Here is a 16,173-nt window from a genome sequence, read left to right on the forward strand (position 1 = left end):
GTATGACGCTGATTGGTTAGCATCATACACTTTTCTTTACAACACACACTTGGTGAAAGTAAAAAAAACGGCCAATTGGGCTTTTTACAAAGAATTAGCATAAATGTTAAAATGCTCATAACTTTGTCATTGATAAACGTTTAAAAAAAAAAAAGAAAACAACACAGTAGCTATCTACACCACAGCGCCTATTAGATTAGGTAGGAGATAGGGAAGTATGAAACTGGTGACAGAACCTCTTTAATATATCCCACCCCTTGACAGGTGTCATTGTCCAGAGAAAATCAATGCTATCCACTTCACCTGTGAGTGGTTTTAATATTAATACACACAGTATATAATCTATCTAAACATCTTATACATAATCTACATATGTGTGATATATATCTAATGTTTCTCTTTATAGTAAGGTCTTTTCCATTAACAGTAAAAGTACATATAGCAATCAACTTCTATATGATTTGCTTGGATTCTATACAAAGATTAGAATTTACCTGAGTAATATTTTGTTATTACAGCATTATTCTAGCATTATCTGAAACCATTTTGGGATTTCAGTGGAGATACCATTTTATTAGGTCCCCTACCACTATAACATTTTTCCAAGTGTGAAATATAATTAGAACAATTTAAAGTGTCACAATTGCCAAAAAGTATTTTGTCGGTGTAACATTGACTTTGCATTGTTATATATTAGCATTGGATTTTGATTCCATGCACCTTTAATGAATTTCTCCACTGTAAATGTTATCTAAATTTCCCTTTCAGGTTCAAAAGGTAAAGGAAATGTTCAAAAAGAAGAATAAGGAAGAAAGTGAACCCCAAACCCCAACTCTAGACAATCAGCCAAATGGTGAGATCCCAAACTCAGGTCCTATTATTTATTATATCTATGAGTCAGAAGAAGAGGAAGACGATGATGACAAGAAAGACGAACCCCCTCCAGAGCCACCTCGGCCTGTCAATGACAAGCCTCATAAATTCAAGGATCACTACCTAAAGAAGCCTAAGTTCTGTGACGTTTGCGCTAGAATGATTGTTTGTAAGTTATACTTAAAACTTTTTTCAGTTTCACAAATGTCATATTTACAGCTACCCACAGCTGGAGAAACAGTAAAAAAAAACAGAAACTCAGCACAAATATTTTCCATAAATCTTCTTTAAAGAGAACCTTTCACCTGTCCATACATGTGCAGATGAGTGCACCATGTAATAGGCAGGGCTGCACAAACCCTGTCTCACTTTGATAAAAAATTCTAGCCTCTCTCGCGAGATCACACAGTCTTTCCTTCACTGTCTGACAAGAGATGAAGAGAGGAGAGCGTACGCACGCACAGCTCTGCCGCCGCCACGGAACAGAAGAGGAGAAGAATGTGAATTCTTCTTCTGTTTCGTGGCAGTGGGAGTATCGTAAGCAGCGTCGGAGCTGTGCGCGCATGCGTGCTCTCGGCAGACAAGGATGACAAGACTGTGTGATCTCACGAGTGAAAGGTTCTCTTTAAAGGGATTGCTTGGATTTGAAAATTCATTTTCAAAATACTCTATTTAGAAATTCTGATTTAATAGAGGGAGTTCCCCATTTATGAGCCCCCTCATTTATTAGCCAGAGTGGATATAAAGAATGTTTCTAGAAGACCCGGTATGTCTGTGCATCAGATATACAGCCTGATTATTTCAATGAGAACTGTGCAATGGCTCCCTCACAGTTTACAGCAGATCACTAGCAGGGTTGCCAACCTCCACTTCAGTAATTTCTGGACTACTTATCTAAAAATCACAGGAAGACCAAAGAGATAGCGCCCCCTGTAGGTAGTGCCCCACAGAGAGTCCCTTGTAGATAGTGCCAACATATAGTGCCTTGTAGATGGGGCCCGCTATAAATAGTGCTCCCCATAGAGTCCCCTGTAGATAGTGCCCCACAAAGATTTCCCTGTAAGTGCCCCACACAGAGTCCCCTGTAGATAGTGCCCCCAGAGTCCCCTGTAGATAGTGCCCCCAGAGTCCCCTGTAGATAGTACGCCCAATACTACCCACTGAAAAGAAAAAAGAAAAAAACATTACATGCTCCCCTGTCCCCATTCCCTTGCCATCCCGCAGCAATGCAGACCTGGTCAGAGACCAGTCCTCATTCAGCGGAATGACGCAGTCGGCGAAATGACGTCATCATGGTGACTGCATCATTGCTAAAGCACTGAATGGCAAGGCACTGGACTGATAGTGCCCAGGCACGCTAGACTAATTAATCGTATCCTCGTCCTTAGGACACGGATACAATTGACTGCAGGGGACCAGTTCTGGGTCCCGCTTTACCCTACTTCTCCGAACTGGCTATAATTTTAACTGGTTTGGGAGAATCCGGGCAAATTGGCCGGATCTCTCCCCTGGTGACGCGACCGCTGCTTCCATTGTAGTGGTTGCAACGCGTGTCAATTTTAGCACATGAGCAGTGCAAACTTTCGGGAGAAGAAAAACAATCAAACAGTGTTTTTTTTCATCCGTACACTACGGATGGCAGAAGAAAATACCCCTTGTTTGCGGACTGTCTGTAAATTTACGGACGATTGACAACCCTGATCGCTGGTGATTCCTGCAGCAAAATACCCTATGATTAGCTAAGCTTTGGGGGAACGGTTATAACAAAAAAAGAATTGTACAAAATGTATAACCCCTTTAAGTGGGATACAGGGCGTTGTCATTCAAAATTTTATGCAATACTTCTGTTATATAGAACTAGTCCAATGAATGTCTCCCTACTAGGCAACACACTACCAAAAAGTCAAAACGTTATGTAACAATTATTTAAAAAAATAAATAAAACAATGATCCCCTAACCAAGAATTTGAAATTGGCAGGTTGACCAAGGTCTTGGAGAAAGACCTACTTAGACTTATTTTAGGGATTGTCAGCATGCAACCCTCCCAAACATACTTTTTAGGCCTCGTTTACACGAGCGTGATATACGTGCGTGCGACGCGCGTGCTTTTCACGCATGTCGTACGCACCTATATTAGTCTATGGGGGCATGCAGACAGTCTGTGAGTTTTGCTCAGCGTGAGTCCGCTGAAAAAAACTCACGACATGTCCTATCTTTTTGCGCTGTTCGCGCATCACGCACCCATTGAAGTCAATGGGTGCGTGAAAACCACGCATGCCGCACGGAAGCACTTCCATGTGAACTTCGTGATTCGCGCAACAGCTGTCAAACTCTGAATGCAAACAGAAAAGCACCACGTGCTTTTCTGTTTACAAACATCCACACGGAGTGTCATAATGATGGCGGCTGCGATAAAATCTCGCAGCCGCGCATCATACACTGATGACACACTGAGCTGTTAAGTGCCTTTTGCGCACGCAAAACGCCGTGTTTTTTGCGTGCGCAAAACGCACACGCTCGTGTAAATAAGGCCTTATTATCACAGACCTAGCACCTTATTTAGTGAAACTTCAGTTTAGCATTAGGCTGGGTTCCCACAGTGCAGATTTGTTGCAGATTTTGCATGCGTTATTTAAGCCAAAAACAGAATTGGATCCAGGAGAGGAGACCTATAAAGCCTTTCTTCATATATTTCTTCTGTTTGAGTTCCGTTCCTGGTTTTGGTTTAAAAAACGCATGCAAAATCTGCACTGTGGGAACACAGCCTAAGGGAATTGCATATACAGAAATTCTCCAACATATTTCTATTATTTGATATGCTGGATTTACTGTATGAGCAGAAGAGTCTTTAAAGAGAACCTTTCACCTGCCCATACATGTGCAGCTGAGTGCAGCATGTAATGGGTAGGGCTGCACAAACCCTGGGGCAATTTAAGTTTTTTCGCTACCCTCCTCTGTTATTTAGATATCGGTGCCGTTATATTTGGCACCCAATATTTAAATAACCCCCTAAAATTTCAATGGAGCGTGTAATGGCACGCTCTCACTCACTCTTCAGCTCTCGGCAGACAAGACTATGTGATCTCGCGAGATAAGAGGAGACTGAGAGCACGCACGGGTACACAACTCCTACGACGCTGCCGACGATACTCCCGCCGCCACGGAACAGAAGAAGAATTCATATTCTTCTTCTCCTCTTCTGTTCCACAGCTGCGGCGGAGAACGCTCTCCTCTCCGTCTCTTGTCAGACAGTGAAGGAAAGACTGTGATCTCATGTGAGAGATCAGACCGCACAAGCAGCTGTGACACTGTCCGTAGCTGATTGGACGGTGTCACAGGGATAGTAACACACCCCTTTGCCATTTACACGCCCCATTGACAGTTCAGGGGGTTATTTAAATATTGGGCGCCAAATATAATGGCACTGATGTGTAAATAACGGAGGAGGATAGAAAAAAAATTCACATAAGACAAGGTTTGTGAAGCACTGCCTGATATATGCTGCACATGTATGGGGAGGTGAAAGGTTCTCTTTAACCTTGCTGCCGCAGCCATTTTTTATTTTTTCCGCATCCAAAAGCCATTATTCTTATTATTCCTTCGACATAGCCGTATAAGGGCTTGTTTTTTTGCGGGACGAGTTGTAGCTTTTAATGGCACTATTTCATGTACAATATAATGTACTGGGTTATTACCTTCCATTGACAGTGCGGAAAAAATGACATGTTAACTTTATTCTGCTGGTCAGTAGCATTACGACGGTACTGAATTTATATTGTTTTTTTTTTTATGATGTACTACTTTAACATAGAAAAAAATATTTGTTTAAAAAAATGTTTTGTCGCCATATTCTGACTTTTATTCATCTGTTAATGGAGTGATGAAAGGGCTAGTTTTTTTTTCGGGGCGGACTGTAGTTTTTACTGGTTCTATTTTTAGGTTTATTCAACTTCTTTATCACTCTTTATTCCAATTTATTTGGAAGGTAAGGTGACCAAAGAACAGCAATTCTGGAGTTTGTTATTTTATTTTGGTGTACATTATTAAAAATGTTATTTTACTGATTTATAGATATTTTTTTCTAGTACCTCTAGGGGACTTACATAGTACGGTTGAAAAAAAGTCACATGTCCATCAAGTTCAACCAAGGGATGGGAAAAGGGAAGGAAAAAATTTCAACACATAGGAGCTAATATTTTTTTGTTCTGGGAAATTATCTAAGCCTTTTTTAAAGCCATCTCCTGTCCCTGCTGTGACCAGCTCCTGCGGTAGGCTATTCCATAGATTCACAGTTCTCACTGTAAAGAAGCCTTGTCGCCTCTGCAGGTTGAACCTTTTTTTCTCCAGACGGAGGGAGTGCCCCCTTGTTTTTTGAGGGGGTTTTAGATGGAACAGGATTTCACCATATTTTTTGTATGGGCCATTAATATATTTATATAAATTAATCATGTCCCCCCTTAGTCGTCTTTTTTCAAGGCTAAATAGGTTTAATTCTTTTAATCTTTCCTCATAACTTAGATTCTCCATGCCCATTATTCGCTTCATTGCTCTTCTTTGTATTTTTCTAACTCCAGGGCATCCTTTCTATGAACTGGAGCCCAGAACTGAACTGCATATTCTAGATGAGGCCTCACTAATGCTTTGTAAAGTGGCATTATTACATCCCTGTCCCGCGAGTCCATGCATTTTTTAATACACGACAATATCTTGCTGGCCCTTGAAGCAGCTGATTGACATTGCATGCTGTTATTGAGTTTATGATTTACAAGTACACCCAGATCCTTCTCAACCAGTGACTCCCCAGTGTAGCTCCCCCTAGGACATATGATGCATGCAGATTGTTGGTTCCCAGATGCATAACTTTACATTTATCTACATTAAACTTCATCTGCCAAGTGGACGCCCAAACACTAATTGTGTATTCAAATCAGCTTGCTTCCATAGACTGAACATTACTACATAGCTTGGTGTCATCTGCAAAAATAGAAATAGTGCTATTAATCCCATCCTCTATATCATTAATAAATAAGTTGAATGATAGTGGTCCCAGCACTGAACCCTGGGGTACACCACTTATAACCGGGGACCCTTCAGAGTAGGAATCATTGACCACAACTCTCTGGATACGGTCCTTGAGCCAATTCTCAATCCAATTACAAACTATACTTTCTAAACCTATAGTCCTTAATTTACCCATTAGGCGTCTATGAGGGACAGTGTCAAATGCCTTTGCAAAGTCCAAAAACACTAGATCCACAGCGGCCCCTCTGTCTAGGCTTCTGCTCACCTCTTCATAAAATCCATTTTCATTCAAGGTTGTATTGAAATAAGACTGGGAAAACCCCAAAGCACTATATATATATAATAAGATAATCTCAAAGACATCTTTCTAAAATGAACAGGTCTAAATTTTCAATGTTTTATTGTAAGATAGATACTTTTTCCAACCTTGTTCTATCTCCAAGTGTCCTTTGTAGAATGTAGCAACCAAATTTTAATCCGAATTTAGGGTGTGGCCTCAAATAATTTATATACATGCTGCTGATCTAAGAACAGAGTATGCCAATTATTTATTCCCTGAACATTCCTTTATCCTTAAAGGGAACTTGTCACCAGCATTTCACCTATTGAACTTTACTGGCCGCTGCTGTCAAGGGTTTATTGCCGTTATCCCCGCTTCAAAACTCCTCCTTCAACCGTAAATAATAGTCTGCAAACATTTTGCGTCTTTTATGGGAATAATCTGGCAGTCTTGTTTGTTCCTCTTCTTATGCCCGCCCACTGCCAAAAACTGGCCTGCTCTGAATGACGAAATCTCGTCTGAGGTAGCGCGCATGTGCCTGTCATGTATGGTCCGACACCCTTCCCTGCTTTGTCCGGGCCTCAAATCTAGTTACTGCGCATGTTTTACCATTGTGCGCATTGCACCAGAACAGGACATTGATGCGCAAGCGCGAGATTTAGTGTGTGCTAGGGGGAGACTAGGAGATGTCAATCAAAAGTAAGGAGATGGGCTTAACTCTGAAAGACTTGAGGAATGAAGATATGACTCTTTTCAAACGAAGATATGACTTATGCTCATTAGAATATGGCACAGGAGCACTAAAAGGTACAGAGCCGACTTACAAGATAATTATGTGTTCTTATAGATCCTATTACAGTATGATATTGGAGCGTATATTGTACAAATGGTGCTCAGTTGTGTGCATAATTCCAGCTTATTTAGAGGGCCAGTCATTAAAGTCCAATGATATATGGTGCCTAATGATGTATACCATGATCCGGACCACTTCCAGGTGTATGTGGGCCCTTGGGAAACAGAGTTACAGTAGGCCCCCGGTCTTGCCCTCCCTTGGCTTGAGAAACAGAGAATGTAATTCTAGTGGGCCCTGGCATCTGGTGCTGCCACCATCTTTGACCTGTGATCTGCATAAAATAGAGAATCCTAAGCATATTGTACAATATTATAGATTTCCCTTTTAAGAGGTAGCATTCCTTGGTGGCCATGGTCCATATGAATATGTCATTGTCTCCAGATACTAATTTGCTATTACTTCAACATAGCAACAACTGCATTGTGAGTATTTTCTTTGTTTTGCCACCTATTGTTGCCAGTGGTTCATGTCAATAAAAGGGCTGAGGCCGTGAAATGTTAGAGCAACCTTCATTACTCATTGGCCTGGCAGATGCGCTGTAGCCACGAGTAATTATGTTTTAGCATGGTTTTTTTTATCACTGAATTTTCAAAAAGTGACTATAAAAAATCTTATACAGTATTTGTGAAGTGCGCTATTTTAGACATAAAGTTATTACTGCAGCCGGCACCATTCACTTGGTAAAAGAGTGAAGGGTTGCAGAGCTAAATCAGTGCCTGCGGCCCCTATAGTCTGAGGATCGGTGGGGAGGTCCCAGAGGTTGGACCCCCAACAATCATAAAGTGACAGCATTTCCTTTATAAGATTCACTACAGATAATCTTTTATTTTACTTTTGCTTTTATTTTGCTTGCAGTAAACAACAAATTTGGACTGAGATGCAAAAATTGCAAGACTAACATTCACCACCACTGTCAGTCCTACGTGGAGTTCCAGAAATGTTTTGGGAAAATAGTAAGTTCTAGAAATTTTGGACACTGTCTTGTACTTGTATTATATTATTCACTTGATAATAATGTAACATGTATTCTGAGTATTCGGTCCTGACATTTACTAACTGGAAAGGGTACATAATACACGCCCAGTTGTACTTTTACTTTTAAACACGCCCACTTGTACTTTTGCAAGCCTCATTTGCATAAATACAAAAATGGCCATAACTTGGCCAAAAATGCTCGTTTTTTAAAAATAAAAACGTTACTGTAATCTACATTGCAGCGCCGATCTGCTGCAATAGCAGATAGGGGTTGCAAAATCTGGTGACAGAGCCTCTTTAACTATTGTATAATGAAACGATCTGCAATGTTCTAATATACATTCGGGGAAGTTATAAAGCACTCTAATCCAGTTTCTGGCATAGAAATTAGGGATTTGTGCAAAAACACAGTTTTTGTGCAAACATTTAGCAATTTACGTCTCCTCCTTCGCTTTAAAAAAAAAAGTAGGTGGGGCTTAGCACGAGGGGGCATGGCCACTCACGGGCCAACAAATTTGGTATAATTTATGCCGGAAACTGGCCTAAATTATAGCGGAAACCTACTCCAGCTCATAACTTGCGTAGATTTCCTTTTCACATGCAGGGACATCTAGAGATGCGCCTAATTTATTAAGAGGAGTGCGCCTCTTAATAAATTAGGGGCATTTTACTCAAGTGATCTATATATTAATACTGGCGTATGAAACGGCAGTCTTAATATATCTGCCCCTTTGCTTACTATCAGTGAATGGAAACATTTGTGGCATGTAAGCTTATACCGCTTGATTAAAATATGTACTAGGAACCTCATGATCATTTTTTAATTTTACTTATCTTCAGTAGATCACTGTAAAGATTGGATGTGCGTACCATGTCTTTTTTTAATTCTTTGAAATTAAAACATTCAGTGTTTACATCAAGACCCTGAAAACCTGTTCTCATTTTCTAAGTTCTTCATCTTAAATTTGATCGGTATTAGGGTTATATTGTGTGCCAGAGGCACACAGGAGCCGCTGTCAGTTGAGCCATCAGACCAGCTCACTGAGGGATTCGTCTTAGGGCTATTCACACAAACGTGGGGAAACACGGACATGATAAACGGCCGTTTTTCAAATCCGAGTTTCACCCGTGTGGGACCCGTTTTCACAGTTCCCCATTGACTTGAGTCTATGAAGGGAACCGTGAAAACGGAAGAAAATAGGACAAGTTCTATTCTTCAATGGACCCTTCACATGGTCCGTTGAAACAACGGCCGTGTGGACGGCCCCATTGAAATACATGCGTGCTTGAGACAGCCGTTGTTTTAACGGCCGAAACACGTACGTATTCAACGTTTGTGTGAATAAGCATTTACAGTATCGTGATGCAGATTCTATCTATAGTGGACATAGAAGCTGCTGCGCTAAAACGAAATAACTTTTTTTTTTAAATGTCTATTAGAAAATTGTTTCAAAACACTAAACACATTCATTAATAATAAAAATGCTACAAAGGTTTACCCAGTCTTCAATTTACATAAAACTGGAAAGCTGCTTTTACGGTAAAATTACAAAATGTTATTGCACTTGGCTGTTTTACGGAGAATCTATTGCACACTATACACTTATAGAAATAAAACAGAAATCTATATTCTTTTTTTTTTTCAGCCCCCTGGTTTTCGCCGTGCGTACAGTTCCCCTCTATACAGCAATCAGCAATATGCGTGTGTAAAGGAACTGCTGCCATTCTGTAAGTTTTATATTACACTGTTTATTAAAGAATAGTAACTGTGTACCATTAGGACTCATCCGCATCTGCGTTGGAGGCTTCGTTAGGTGCCCCCTTCGCAGATCTGGCCGAAAATTATTGGAAACAATAGCGCAGCATGTAGCATTATTCTTTATGGTAGAACCGTGGCTACTAAGACGAAAACCCGACGGAACCCATTAAAGGGAATAGGTTCCGCCGGGCGCTGGTGGTGTTCGTGGTGCAATGGAACCGGTCTGTCCGGTATTTTCGTTGCTCTGACCCTCTGGCGGAACAGAGCAACGAAAATCCCGAACACAAATTTGAACATAGTCTTAGCTGAATAAAAAAAAATAAATATATCAATTATATTAATAATCTATCAATCTTAGTATCTATCTATCTATCTATCTATCTATCTATCTATCTATCTATCTATCTATCTATCTATCTATCTATCTATCTATCTATCTATCTATCTATCTATCTATCTATCTATCTATCTATCTATCTACTGTATCTATAAAAAATGCAAAGTATATACCTTACTGAAGCTGCCTATTTTTTGCTTTCTATATACACATTACACATGACGTGGGTCTGTTCCCTAGGTCCTGCACCCACTAGCTGCCTGTGCTGCTTGACTGTGGATTGTATATATATATATATATATATGCGCGTGGACCTATGTTACTGAATGGGGCGGTTCACACTGTCAGTGAATTTCACGCAGCGTATGTCCACTGCGTGAAACGCACGACATGTCCTATATTTGGCCGTATTTCGCGCTGCTCGCACCCATTAGGGCACGGCCAGACGTGGCGGATTTCCTCCGCAGCTGTCCGCATCAATGCCGCACAGAATCTGCGTTGCAGACTCTGCGGCGGATCTGCCCAAAATGTGCAGTAAATTGATGCGGACTAGCTGCTGCGGACTGCGGGAAAAGTGCTTCCCTTCTCTCTATTCAGTGCAGGATAGAGAAGGGACAGCACTTTCCCTAGTGAAAATAAACGAATTTCATACTTACCGGCCGTTGTCTTGGTGACGCGTCCCTCTTTCGGCATCCAGCCCGACCTCCCTGGATGACGCGGCAGTCCATGTGACCGCTGCAGCCTGTTATTAGCCTGTGATTGGCTGCAGCCGTCACTTACACTGAAACGTCATCCTGGGAAGCCGGACTGGAGACAGAAGCAGGGAGTTCTCGGTAAGTATGAACTTCTATTTTTTTTACAGGTTGCTGTATATTGGGATCGGTAGTCACTGTCCAGGGTGCAGAAACAGTGACTGCCGATCGCTTAACTCTTTCAGCACCCTGGACAGTGACTATTTACTGACGTCTCCTAGCAACGCTCCCGTAATTCCGGGAGCCCCATTGACTTCCTCAGTCTGGCTGTAGACCTAGAAATACATAAGTCCAGCCAGAATGAAGAAATGTCATGTTAAAAAAGCAAGACGCATCCGCAGCACACATAACATGTACATGACAGCTGCGGACTTCATTGCGGAATTTAGAATCTCCATTGAAGTCAATGGAGAAATTCCGCCATGAGTCCGCAACCAGTCCGCCACTGGTCCGCAACAGACAGAGCATGCTGCGGACACCAAATTCCGCTCCGCAGCCTATGCTCCGCAGCGGAATTTTACGCATCGTCTAAACGAACACTTCTAAATAGAAGTGGAAGTCAATGCAGAAACGGCTCCGCTGCGGAATTCAAGTGAAATTCCGCCACGTGTGAACCCAGCCTTAAAGTCAATGGGTGCGTGCAAATCGCGCTCGGCACACGGAAGCACTGTTTCGCGCAACAGAATTAAAATACATGAATGAAAACAGAAAAGCACCACGTGCTTTTCTGTCTGCAAACATAAAAACAGAGTGTCATAATGATGCCGGCTGCGCGAAAATCACGCAGCCACGCATCATATGCTGATGACACACGGACCTTTTGCGCGCTCAAAATGCAGCGTTTTTTGCGCGCGCAAAACGGACATGTCCGTGTGAATAAAGCCTTAGGAAGAGCCAGAAAATCAAGCAGCAGTGTTCTGACTGGGGTCTATGACGGCCAGGGAGTGGACCAGTCCAGTCACCTTACCTGTCACCTGACCTCACGTCAGTGACGTGAGGTCAGATGACTCAGGTCAGGGGACTGGACTGGTCCACTCCCGTGCTGCACCCTCCCAGCATGTACGGGGCGCCACTGGGCTCTGCCTCTACTCTGTGCTCAGCTGTTAGACACACACGGAGTAAATACCAGCCGAGAAGCAGAGGAGGAAGCTCCGCCCACAGCCTGTCCTGACCTGTGATCCTGTCAGCAAGGAGACATGGTGATTGTCTGTGTGTATATGTGTGTGTAGTGTGTATACAGTATGTGTCTCTGTGTTTGTATGTGTATATGTTACAGTGTGTGTGTGTGTTTGTCTCTTACATCTACTACATTATCTGTACTCAGAGAGTTATCACTGTGTTATCTGTGGTGTTACATAGGACTGCAGATAACACTACTACATTATCTGTACTCAGAGAGTTATCACTGTGTTATCTGTGGTGTTACATAGGACTGCAGGTAACAACAGCTACATTATCTGTACTCAGTTATCACTGTGTGTTATCTGTGGTGTTACATAGGACTGCAGGTAACAACTACTACATTATCTGTACTCAGAGAGTTATCACTGTGTTATATGTGGTGTTACATAGGACTGCAGGTAACAACTACTACATTATCTGTACTCAGTTATCACTGTGTGTTATCTGTGCTGTTACATAGGGCTGCACATGAAATCTACTACATTTTCTGTATATATGGGTCTGTTTGTGAATGTGTCATTGTGCTTGTGTATATATATGTGCCTTTTATGTATTTGTATATATCCCTATCTGTGTGTTTATCTGCCAGTGTGTGTGTGTGTGTGTATGTGTCTGTACGTCTATATATTTACCTGTTTCCAGAATGTGTGTATGTATATTTGCCTGTATGTCTAAATATCTGTCTTTATGTATGTACAGTATATATGTTCCAGCATGCCTATATATGTAGTTCATTTTTGTTTTGTGTAGGGGGCGGCAATAGAGAGTCCCGCACAGGGCGCCATCCAAGCTGAGGCCGGCCCTGGCTGTCACCAACCCTAGTCAGAAGGAACTCTGCCACTGCCTGTGCCGCATGACCTCCTCGGCTCCTCCGGTAAGTCACACAAGGCAGAGCGGAGAGTGGTAGCGGTAGGCTACCGCTCACCGCTCTGTTTACAGTGTGGCGCTAAGTACAAGGGGGGGGGGGAGTGTGGCGCTATTTAAAAGGGGGGGGAATGTGGCACTATTTACAAAGGGGCAGCGGGCTGTGTGTGGCACTATCTGCAAGGGGGGGGAGTATGCCGCTATCTACAAGGGGGGAAGCGGGCTGTGTGTGACACTATCTACAAGGGGGGCTGTGTGTGCTCTATCTACAAGGGGGGGATTTGTGTGGTGCTAACTACAGGGGGCTGTATGTGGCCTCTTTCATTTATTTTCTATTTATTTTTATGTTAATTACATTATATAACTATATCGCTTGTAAAATGTAGAAATGCTTTTATACCCGAGTTACATAAAAAAAAATTGTGAACAAAAATTACACCTCATTGATTGGTAGAGAAAGCAAACATTGCGAGTGGGAAGGAGATGTCGGGAAATAAGTTGGGGGGGGGGGGGGGGGCGCCAATCTGAATCTTTGCCCCGGGTGCAGGAGAACCTAGCCACGCCTCTGGTATATGTTTCATTCCATGTTTTTCAATTTTTTCTGACTCATGGAGCCCTCTTTTAAACATAAGAAATTACTGTATATTCAATCATTACCTGTGTGTGTGTGTGTGTGTGTGTGTGTTAGTCCCCATTCACATCGCATTTGTGCTGTCCGCCGAGCGTATACATTTTTAAACACTAAAACAGTATTGAAACGTATAGCTCGGCGTATACACAGACTATAATGGGTCAAACGTAGACCAAAATAACATCAGTTTGGTATGTTTGTCATGGTTTATGTTGGGATACTGTTTTTTGAAAGTACTGAAAACCGTAGTCTGCTATGGTATTCTGTACTTCAAAAAAAGGTATACGCGACGTGATATTTTTTTAGCATTGATCTTAATGGACGACGCATGCAAACGTAATGCTATACGTTTGTATCCGTTTACATACGATAAATCTATCAGTTTTTTTTGTTTCGTTTTTTTCCTGTGTTTACTAAAAAAAAAAAATTATACTTTTTTAGGTAAAAACGGACAGAAACGTATACCGACATATATACAGTATACGCTAAACGTACACGCTATAGAAAAACACAGACGTAAACAGAAAATGGTACACATTTGTATAGGTTTTCAATGGACCACGTTTTTATAAAAAAAACGCATACGCTCGGCTGATAGCAGAAACGCGATGTGAATGGGGCCTTACATTGCTGCACTAGTAACAATGTATAATTATAGTAAAGCATGGATTCTGTGTGTCAGTAAATGTCTATGTAAGGCTATGTTTTGCACACTGCAGATTTGTTGAAAAATCTGTTTCAAACACACAAATGGTGCTGCGGTTTCTGTAGCATGTACATTACTTTTTTTTTTACAAACCCCATTTAGATGTAGGGAACAGTTTGGACACCTGTGAACATACCCAAATGGTGATCTAACTGTATGGTTCAGTATGCTATCCGCAAAAAAAACTCAACGGATAGGACACTGAAGAAAACAACGGTCTTGTGCATGAGCGGTAAGAGTTACCAAATTTGGGGGCAACTAAATGACTCTTCACATGACTGGGCTGTAAATCTACAGGGTTTTACACTGTTTCGGAAAGACAGGACAAATAGGAAAGGCAGTGGTGTATGTCTGTATGTGAGAAGTGATATGAAGGCGAGTGTGAAAGAGACAATAGTGGGTGAATACTGTGAGGAGGTTGAAACCTTGTGGGTGGAACTAGAAAGGGAGGTAAACACTGAAAAAATTACTTTTGGTGTAATCTATAGACCCCCCAATATAACTGAGGAGATGGAAGGTCAGCTATATAAACAGATGGAGCGGGCTGCACAGGCGGGTACTATAGTGATAATGGGAGATTTTAATTTCCGGGATATTAATTGGTGTCATGGTTCGGCTTCAACTGCAAAGGGGAGACATTTCCTCAACCTGTTGCAGGAAAATTTTATGGGCCAGTTTGTTTTTATGAAGAGGTGAGCAGAAGCCTAGACAGAGGGGTCGCTGTGGATATAGTGTTTTTGGACTTTGCAAAGGCATTTGACACTGTCCCCCATAGACGCCTAATGGGTAAATTAAGGACTATAAGTTTAGAAAGTATCGTTTGTAATTGGATTGAGAATTGGCTCAAGGACCGTATCCAGAGAGTTGTGGTCAATGATTCCTACTCTGCATGGTCCCTGATTATAAGTGGTGTACCCCAGGGTTCAGTGCTGGGACCACTATTATTCAACTTATTTATTAATGATATAGAGGATGGGATTAATAGCACTATTTCTATTTTTGCAGATGACACCAAGCTATGTAATATAGTTCAGTCTATGGAAGATGTTCGTGAATTTGAAGCGGATTTAAACAAACTAAGTGTTTGGGCGTCCACTTGGCAGATGAAGTTTAATGTAGATAAATGTAAAGTTATGCACCTGGGTACCAACAATCTGCATGCATCACATGTCCTATGGGGAGCTACACTGGGGGAGTCACTTGTTGAGAAGGATCTGGGTGTACTTGTAAATCATAAACTAAATAACAGCATGCAGTGTCAATCAGCTGCTTCAAAGGCCAAAAGGATATTGTCGTGTATTAAAAGAGGCATGGACTCGCGGGACAGGGATGTAATATTACCACTTTACAAAGCATTAGTGAGGCCTCATCTAGAATATGCAGTTCAGTTCTGGGCTCCAGTTCATAGAAAGGATGCCCTGGAGTTGGAAAAAATACAAAGAAGAGCAATGAAGCTAATTAGGGGCATGGAGAATCTAAGTTATGAGGAAAGATTAAAAGAACTAAACCTATTTAGCCTTGAAAAAAGACGACTAAGTGGGGACATGATTAACTTATATAAATATATGAATGGCACATACAAAAAATATGGTGAAATCCTGTTCCATGTAAAACCCCCTCAAAAAACAAGGGGGCACTCCCTCCGTCTGGAAAAAAAAGGTTCAACCTGCAGAGGCGACAAGCCTTCTTTACTGTGAGAACTGTGAATCTATGGAATAGTCACCGCAGGAGCCGTCACAGCAGGGACAGTAGATGGCTTTAAAAAAGGCTTAGATAATTTCCTAGAACAATGAAGTATTAACTCCTATGTGTAGAAATTTTTCCCTTCCCTTTTCCCGTCCCTTGGTTGAACTTGATGGACATGTGTCTTTATTCAGCTGTATGAACTATGTAACTATGTAACCTGATCAGGCTTTCAAAATTCACAGTAAAATATTA

At 41.6% G+C, this 16,173-nt stretch overlaps 1 protein-coding gene across 1 annotated transcript in view; it reads left to right on the forward strand.

The window, feature by feature from the left end:
* Positions 1–786: 786 nt before the first annotated feature.
* STAC3 (SH3 and cysteine rich domain 3) overlaps positions 787–16,173 on the forward strand; it is a 37,696-nt gene continuing 22,309 nt past the window's right edge. The window contains exons 1-3 of the mRNA XM_075851077.1: positions 787–1,042; positions 7,885–7,982; positions 9,651–9,732. Of these exons, the coding sequence (XP_075707192.1) occupies positions 787–1,042; positions 7,885–7,982; positions 9,651–9,732 (436 nt within the window). The remainder of the gene's footprint in view (positions 1,043–7,884; positions 7,983–9,650; positions 9,733–16,173) is intronic.

The sequence above is a fragment of the Rhinoderma darwinii genome, chromosome 2, assembly GCF_050947455.1.
Source record: "Rhinoderma darwinii isolate aRhiDar2 chromosome 2, aRhiDar2.hap1, whole genome shotgun sequence".
NCBI classification, from domain to species: domain Eukaryota; kingdom Metazoa; phylum Chordata; class Amphibia; order Anura; family Rhinodermatidae; genus Rhinoderma; species Rhinoderma darwinii.